The sequence below is a fragment of the Pongo abelii genome (assembly GCF_028885655.2).
Source record: "Pongo abelii isolate AG06213 chromosome 18 unlocalized genomic scaffold, NHGRI_mPonAbe1-v2.0_pri chr18_hap1_hsa16_random_utig4-1076, whole genome shotgun sequence".
Classification (NCBI taxonomy): Eukaryota; Metazoa; Chordata; class Mammalia; order Primates; family Hominidae; genus Pongo; species Pongo abelii.
The window spans coordinates 60,258-69,919 of NW_026946740.1; the positions used below are offsets into that span (position 1 = coordinate 60,258).

General features: G+C 45.0%; 1 protein-coding gene across 1 annotated transcript in view; it reads left to right on the forward strand.

Annotated features, from left to right (window-relative positions):
* LOC129053930 (olfactory receptor 7E24-like) overlaps positions 1 to 8,091 on the forward strand; it is a 53,198-nt gene extending 45,107 nt beyond the window's left edge. Inside the window, exon 3 of the mRNA XM_063723202.1 lies at positions 5,412 to 8,091. Within this exon, the coding sequence (XP_063579272.1) occupies positions 5,412 to 5,797 (386 nt within the window). The 3' untranslated portion in view covers positions 5,798 to 8,091. The remainder of the gene's footprint in view (positions 1 to 5,411) is intronic.
* The last annotated feature ends 1,571 nt before the right edge of the window (positions 8,092 to 9,662 follow it).

Genomic DNA, 9,662 nt, shown 5'->3' on the forward strand with positions numbered 1-9,662 from the left:
ACGCTCTCTCTCTCTCTCTCTCTCTATATATATATATATACGTGTATATATATACACATATATATATATACGTATATATATATATTCACAAAATATTTGCTGTCAAAGGATTATCATCAAAAGTCTATAGAAAATATACACGTCCTTGGGCTGGGCACAGTGGCTCACGCCTGTAATCCTACCACTTTGGGAAGTTGAGGCGGGTGGATCACCTGAGGTCAGGAGTTCAAGACCAGCTTGGCCAACATGGCAAACCCCATCTCTACTAAAAACACCAAAATTAGCAGGTATGGTGGCATGCACCTGTAATCTCAGCTGCTCAGGAGGCTGAGGCACAAGAATCGCTCGAACCCGGGAGGCGGAGTTTGCAGTGAGCCCAGATTGTGCCACTGCACTCCAGCCTGTGAGACAGAGTGAGACTCCATGGAAACGCAAAACAAAACAAAATAAAACCAAACCAAAAAAAAAAAACCAAAAACAAACAGGCACTTCTGGCGCAGGCTGCAACATGGATGAACCCTGAGGACATTATCATCAGTGAAATAAATAAATCCAAAAACATAAACACGCCCAGGAGCAGAGGCTCGCACCTCTACCCCAGCAATTTGGGAGGCTGAGGCAGGTGGATCGCTTAAGCTCAGGAGTTCGAGACCAGCCTGGCCAATATAGTGAAAGCTCATCTCTATTAAAAATACAAAAATTAGCTGGGCGTAGTGGCGCACGCCTGTAATCCCAGCTACTCGGGAGACTGAGACACAAGAATCGCTCGAATCCACGATGTACAGGTTGCAGTGAGCCGAGATCACACCACCGCACTCCAGCCTGAACGACAGAGAAAGACTCTGTCTCCAACCCAAAAAAATTAAACACGGTATGATTCCACTTATCTATCAAGTGTCTAGAGTAGTTAAACTCATAGAGTTGCAAACTAGAAAGGTGGCCCCCAGGGGTGGGCGAGAGAGAGGAGTGGAGAGCTTGCTAAATGGGTGCAATTTCCATTTTGAAAGATAAAACTGTTCCGGAGACGGTGGCGGTGATGGCTGCTGAACAATGTGAACGTACTTAATGTCATTAAACTGTAAACTGAAAAAGTGGAAATTGTAAATGTTTATACTGGCCATTCTATATGAACTAATATATATTCACAATTTTTAATATTTATACGTGGTATATTTGCCCATAATTAAAGATGAAAATTAAAGCAGTTGGATCTTTCAAAAGAAAAGAAAGAAGCGAAGAATACACACCAGCTTTCTCCTGATGAGAGGAAGAGCCCCAAAGCGTCTATGGACACTCACTGTTCTCCTATCCTTCTTGAATTATTATGAGGAAATCCTTAGAGGCTGGGGAACTTGGGTGACTCTGGCTAATGTGGAGCTCTGTGCCTTGAGCTCCCCAGACCACAGAATAGTAAATAGTCTGTGCCTCCAGCCCTGCAGTGTGAGGTTCCAGTCCTGTGGGTTCCACACCTGTCACCTGTATCAGGAGGCTCATGTCTCACACTGTCTTCTTGCCAGCCTCGAGGACGGAGTCTGAGCCTCCACCGTGCTACACACAGGGAGGACACTGGACCTGTTCTCCGCGGTCATGGCCCAGCAGAGGGGAAGGGCAGTTCAGTGAGTGTAGGCAAAAGAAAGAGAGATCAGACTGTTCCTGTGTCTATGTAGAAAGGAAAGACATAAGAGACTTCATTTTGAAAAAGACCTGTATTTTCAACAATTGCTTTCCTGAGATGTTTTTAATGTGTAGCTTTGCCCCAGCCACTTTGACCCAACCTGAAGCTCACAAAAACATGTGTTGTATGAAATCAAGGTTTAAGGGATCTAGGGCTGTGCAGGACGTGCCTTGTTAACAAGATGTTTCCATGAAGTATACTTGGTAGAAATCATCGCCATTCTCTAGTCTCAATAAACCAGGGGCACAATACACTGTGGAAGGCCGCAGGGAGCCCTGCCCTTGAAAGCGGCGTGTTGTCCAAGGATTCTCCCCATGTGATAGTCTGAAATGTGGCCTCGTGGGATGAGAAAGACCTGACCGTCCCCGAGCCCTACACCCGTAAAGGGTCTGCGCTGAGGTGGATTAGTCAAAGAGGAAAGTCTCTTGCAGTTGAGAGAGAGGAAGGCCACTGTCTCCTGCCTGCCCCTGGGAACTGAATGTCTTGGTAAAAACCCGATTGTACATTTGTTCAATTCTGAGATGGGGGAAAAACCGCCCTATGGTGGGAGACGAGACATGTATGCAGCAATGCTGCCTTGTTATTCTTTACTCCACTGAGATGTTTGGGTGGAGAGAAACATAAATCTGGCTTACGTGCATCTCCAGTCACAGTAGCTTCCCTGGAACTTCCTTATGACATAGATTCTATTGCTCACATGTTCGTTGATGACCTTCTCCTTCTTATCACCCTGCCCTCCTACTACATTTTTTTTTTGCTAAAATAATAAAACTAATAATAAAAACTGAGGGAACTCAGAGGCCGGTGCCTCTGCAGATCCTTGGTATGCTGAGCGCCGCTCCCCTGGGCTCACTGTTGTTTCTCTCTACTTTGTCCCTGTGTCTTATTTCTTTCCTCAGTCTCTCATCCCACACGACTACAAATACCCACAGGTGTGGAGGGGCAGGCCACACCTTCATGTGAGTGCTGAGGGACGGTCCGGAGCCTTTGTTTCCTTCCTCCTCCTCAGCACAAACAGAAGAGTGCGGTGGGCAGATGGGAGGAGACCAATATGCAAACTGTCCGCTCAGCAGACTGTGGAGTTTCTGTTCTTGGTTGTGATGGGGGTCTCAGACATCTTATTCAAAATTTTGCTTTCCTCTCCCACTGGTTGTCCTTTTCATAGACATCTCACCCATGATAGCAGGGAATCAGTCCCTCTAAGCTATTCCCTAAGAACAACAAAAAGATTATGAAGGTGATGATGAGGATAAAGAGGATGACGACAGACACCATGGCATCATGAACCGTTACTGAGGGCTTCCTGAAGGCCAGGCTCTGAGCTCTATGCTCTATGCAGTTTGTTTCATCTCATCTGCGTAGTCTCCACTTTATTAGTGCACATTTCATGATGATTTTACAGACTAGAAAAGGATCAACGCCTTTTCATAGAACTCGTACTAGATCATGAAGTCAAAAAGGGTGAAGTCCAATTTGAACCGGGCAGTCTAAGTCCAGACACATGGCATTTGGCCAGTCCTCTCCCTGCAACCAACCTGCCCTCTCAAATCCTTGTCACTCAGGTGGGTGCCCCTGCTCACTGTGCCCTTCCCTTTGGGGGCTCCTTGTAAGACCACAGCTAGACCAGAGGGTGCCACAATCACTGTGTCAAGTATAGAAAGGGCAGCTGAGATCACATCAAGGATTCCAGAAAGAATGGGCACAGGATCATTCGGGACGCATCTCTCCCTTTCCCCTGTTCCTGGCTTTCCTTACAGCTCTCGACTTCCTCAAAGGAGTCATCAATTCGGAGTTTGGCTTCCATTCCTATTGAGGAAGCTGGAAAGCGTTTCAAAAATGCTCCTCCGATGTGCCTGTGGTTAAGAACTCTGAGCTCTGCTGAAAACTTTTGGAAGCTGGGTGCGGTGGCTCACGCCTGTAATCCCAGCCCTTTGGGAGGCTGAGGCAGGTGAATCACAAGGTCAGGAGTTCAAGACCAGCCTGGCCAACATGGTGAAACCCCGTCTCTATTCAAAATAGAAAAAAATTAGCCGGGTGTAGTGGCGGGCGCCTGTCATCTCAGCTACTCGGCAGGTTGAGACAGGAGAATAGCTTGAACCCGGGATGCAGAGGTTGCAGTGAGCCGAGATCCCTCCACCGCACTCCAGCCTGGGCAACAGAATGAGACTCTGTCTCAAAACAACAAAAACAAAACCAAAACCCAAAAAACCCACAATTTTTGGGAGTTAGAAGACCAGGAAGTATAGTACCCGGGACTTAGAGTCTGGCCATGAATTTTGAATACCGCCCTTTCTACTTCTCTGTGTGGCAAGGGGTGAGATGTCCGTCCTCTGAGACTCAGCACTCTCATCTGACTTGATTTCCAGTTGATCCAATGGAAGTGAGCGATGATTAAGCCGATCGTGGGTGCCCGCTGCGTGATCTCTAGCTGACGGATGCATAAAGTAAAGGCAAAGTGGATTTTAGATACATTCCTTAAGATTTTCAGCTTCAACTCCACACAATTCAACGTAAATATCCCCTGACCTGAAGTTCTGGTCTCCCTGCATTCCAGACAGGACATTTTGTTTCGTCCTTCTCTCAGTAAGTACTGAGTACTGTGAGAGGAACAAGTGAGTCTCTTTGGTTTCTGATTCCCCAGAGCCGATATCTTGCTTGGCACATAGGAGGCAGCAAAAGCAAACATCTATGTTGATGATTGAACTGACACTTCCTTGCTTCACCAAAATTGGCTGTCATCAGCGTGACTTTGACTTACTTCTTTTTGTTTTTTGTTTTTTGAGACGGAGTTTTGCTCTCGTTGCCCAGGCTGGTGGGCAGGGGTGTGATCTCGGCTCACTGTAGTCTCTGCCTCCCTGGTTCAAGCCATTCTCCTGCCTCAGCCTCCCGAGTAGCTGGGACTACAGGCCCGTGCTGCCATACCGGGAGAAGTTTTTGTACTTTTAGCAGAGGCGGGGTTTCACCATGTTGGCCAGGATGGTCTTGATCTCCTGACCCCGTGATCCGCCCTCCTCGGCCTCCCAAAGTGCTGGGATTACAGGCGTGAGCCACCGCATCCAGCCAAACTTTCTGATGAATACTCTAAGTCCACCTAAGCTAAGGACAGGAGTTAGAGCTTCCATGAATTTTAAAACAAGACCCACCGATTTGAGGAAGCAATTACTCTCTTGAAGGAGAAAAGTCAGAAAACACAATGATGAAATCACTAGGACCTAACTGGCCTGTGGAACTATTTCCTGCTTATGAACTCTCAACTATCATTTCATTTCCAGATGGCATGGTCTCAGCTGTTATACAGTGTTTACGAATGGTCTACATCAAGGGAATTTATACCAATCTAGAAGAATAAACAAAATATTTGAGTTCCTAATTTCCTTTAATTAGGATATCCTTTTCCTTAAAGTGAAGACAATGGTTTTATTACATCTCTTTCTTCGGAAAACATAGGCTGTATTTTCTAGCAATAACGAATTTGTTATATATGATGATCTGATTCCTGGAATGTTCTTGAAGCTAGTGTCTCTAAGGCAGGTGTGTACAGCAAGACGTAAATAACACAGCAATCGATGTTGAAAGCATTATATGGCAATTGAGTTTGTCAGAACTACCAAATGTTGCTGAGTGTGGATTGCTCTGAAATCTGCAAACATTACTTCTGAATTCCTTGTATCCAAAATGCAGACGCAATGCCGGCTGTTGGTTTACTTGTTTCCGATTTTTCAACCCTCTTTTCTAGGCAAAAGATGTCCAAACGATACAGACCCACAGAATCTAACAGATGTCTCTATATTCCTCCTCCTCGAACTCTCAGAGGATCCAGAACCGCAGCCGGTCGTCGCTGGGTTGTTCCTATCCATGTGCCTGGTCATGGTGCTGGGGAACCGGCTCATCATCCTGGCCGTCAGCCCTGACTCCCACCTCCACACCCCCATGTACTTCTTCCTCTCCAACCTGTCCTTGCCTGACATCGGTTTCACCTCCACCACGGTCCCCAAGATGATTGTGGACATCCAATCTCACAGCAGAGTCACCTCCTATGCAGGCTGCCTGACTCAGATGTGTCTCCTGGCCATTTCTGGAGGCATGGAAGAGAGACATGCTCCTGAGTGTGATGGCCTATGAGCGGTTTGTAGCCCTCTGTCACCCTCTATATTGTTCAGCCATCTTGAACCCGTGTTTCTGTGGCTTCCTAGATTTGTGGTCTTTGTTTTCTTTTTCCTCAGTCTTTTAGACTCCCAGCTGCACAACTTGATTGCCTTACGCATGACCTGCTTCAAGGATGTGGAAATTCCTAATTTCTTCTGGGAACCTTCTCAACTCCCCCATCTTACATTTTGTGACACCTTCACCAGTAACATCCACATGTATTTCCCTGCTGCCGTATTTGGTTTTCTTCCCATCTCGGGGGCCCTTTTCTCTTACGGTAAAATTGTTTCCTCCATTCTGAGGGTTTCGTCATCAGGTGGGAAGTATCAACCTTCTCCACCTGTGGGTCTCACCTGTCAGTTGTTTGCTGATTTTACGGAACAGGCGTTGGAGGGTAGCTGGGTTCAGATGTGTCATCCTCCCCGAGAAAGGGTGCAGTGGCCTCAGTGATGTACACGGTGGTCACCCCCATGCTGAACCCCTTCATCTACAGCCTGAGAAACAGGGATATGAAAGGTGTCCTGCGGCGGCCGCACGGCAGCACAGTCTAATCTCAATATCTTCTTATCTGTTCCATTCCTTTTGTAGGGTGGGTTAAAAAAGACAGCAAGGTCAAATAAGAATGATATCACAGGGTGCACACCCACTGTCACATTACGAGTAATACCTCCCTAGGATAGAAAAAATACTGTCACAGAGTACACACACATGGGGTACACCCGTGGTGATATTAGAAGCAGTATCTCCCTGAAATATGATGAAAAATAGCACAGGGTGTGCACACTGTGTGATACGAGGAGTCATATTTACCCTGAATATTATGACTCATATCACGGGTGTACACACACAGGCTACACGCACTGTGATATCGGGAGTTGCATCTCCCTAGGATATTACAAATAATATCACAGGGTATACACTATGTGTGAACATCCACTGTGATGTTTGATATCATATCTCTCTACGAGATTACAAATAATATGAAAGTGTGTGCACCCATGTGACATATTAGGAGTAACATCCTTCTACGGTATTACAGATAACATCACAAGGTGTACACCTTCTGTGACCTTTTGCACACACTTTGTGCCATTCAAGGAAACATCCCCCTAGGATATTACGAATAATAACACAGGCGGTTGACACCCATGGTGTACATCTCCTGTGCCATCAGGAGTAATATTCCCCTAGGATATTACGAATACTATCACAGCAGGTGTACACATATGGTGTTCACCCCATGTGATATTAGGAGGAACATGCCCCTAGGATATTAGGAATAGTATCACAGGCGTTGAATACGCATGATATACACCCCCGATGACATGAAAAGTAACATCCCCCTAAGATATTATGAATAATATCACAGGGAGTACACCCCGTGTGACATTGGGAGTAACATCCCCCGAGGATATAACGAATAATATCAGGGGGCGTACATGCATTGTGACCCTAGCGGTAACATCTCTTTAGGATATTACAAATAATATCACAGGGTGTACACTGACCATGATATTAGGAGTCCCATTTTCCTAGGATATTATGGATAATATCACAGGAGGTGTTCACACACAACGTGTACACCATGTGTGTACACCCAATGTGATATTTGAAGTCATACGTCCCTAGGATCTTACGACTGTTATCAAAGGGTGTACACCCCATGTGACATTAAAAGTGACATCCCTTTTAGATATTCCGAATGCTATCACCTCTTCCTAGGATAACCCATGTGATAATAGGAGTAACCCCTTCCTAGGATATTACGAATAACATCACAGGGTTTAAACCCCTGTGACATTAAAAGTAACACCCCCTCCTAGGGATATTATGAATAACATCAAAGGGTGTACACCCCTGTGACTTTAAAAGTAACACCCCCCCTAGAACATTACAATAATATAACAGGGTGTACACCCCCTGTGACTTTAGGAGTAACACCTCCCTAGGATATTTCAAATGATGTCACTGGGGGCACACCCTCTGTGACATTAGCAGCAACATCTTTCTAGGAGATTACGAATGATATCACAGGGTGTACACTCACTGTGATATTAGAAGGAATACCTCCCTAGCACATAAGCTATCACATCACAGAGTGTACACACATGGTGTACACCCACTGTGTTATTAGAAGCAATATCTCCCTATGATATTAGGAAAAATATCACAGGGTGTACCCTCTGTGGGATACTAGAAGTAATGTTTACCATGGATGTTACAAATAATATCACAGGGTGTACACACATGGGGTACACCCACTGTGACATTAGGAGTTATATCTCCCTAAGATATTGCAAAGAATATCCCAGAGGGTGTACCCCATGTGTGTACAGCCACTGTCATCATTAAAGTAGTATCTCTCTATAAGATGACAAATAATATCGGAGGCTATACACCCCCTGTGACATCAGGAGTAACATCCCCTTACAATATTGGGAGCAATATTGCACGAGGTACACCCCTGTAACTTTAGGGGTAACATTCCCTCAGAATATTACTAATAATATCACAAGGTGTACTCGCATTGTGACATTAGGAGTAATATTCAGGTAGCATATTTTCCACACTATCACAGAAGGAACACACCTGTGACATTAAGAGTGACATCCCCCTAGAATAGTAAGAATACTATCACACGGTGTACACCTCCTGTGATATTAGGAGAATCATCTCACCAGAATATTACGAATAATGCCACAAGGTGTTATCTTCTGTGACATGAGGGGTATAGACCCCCGGGAAATTATGACTACTATCAAAGGGCGTACACCCCTGTGACATTAGGAGTAACATCCTTCTAGAATATCATGAATAATATCACAATGTGTACACCCCTTGTGTCATTAAGAGTAAAATTGCCCTAGGATATTAGGAAATAGAACACAGGGAGTACACGCCGTGTGATATTAGAAGTAACATCCCCCAAGGATATAACGAACAATATCAGAGAATGTACATGCACTGGGACATGACTAGTAACATCTCTTTAGGATAATACGAACAATATCAAAGGGTGTACATGCAATGTGAAATTAGGAGTGAACTCCCGCTGGGATATTACCAATTTTATGACAGGGTCTACACGCCCTGTGACAATAGTAGTCACGTTGTCCTAAAATATGACGAAGAATATTAAAGTGTGTACAGGACCTGTGATTTACGAGTAACATTTCTAGAGAAGATTACACGTAATATCACTGTGTGTACACCCCGTGTGAGGATAGGAGTCCCATCCAACAAAACTATAATGAATAATTTCACAAGGTTTGCAACATCTGTGACATTGAAAGTAACATTTCCCTAGAATATGACGATAATATCACACAGTGTACACCCTCGGTGATATGAGGAGTGACGTCTTATAAGGGTAATACGAGTAATTTGACAAGGTGTACAAACCCTGTGACATAAGGAGTGACGTCCCTCCAGGATATTCCGAATCATAGAAAAGGGAAAATACCCCGTGTGACAATAAAATCAACGTCCACTTAGGAGATTAAGAATAATAGCACCAGCTGTACACACATTGTGACATTATTATTAACGTCTCGCTATGGTATTGCGAATAATATCAGAGTGTGTAGAGACTTGTGACATCAGGATTCACATTTCGCTACAATATCACGAATAATATCACAGGGTGTATACCCCCTGGGACTTAAGCAGTGGCATCTTCCTACAATATGGAAAATAATGTCCCAGGGTGTTAACAAAGTGCGGCAGCAGAGAAAACACCCGAGGAGAAAGGGAGAAATATCATGCCGTCTTCCCGCCTGGATATTGCGAGCCACATCCCAGGGAGGTGAGGGCGCCCCCAGCGATGCGGGGAGTAATATCA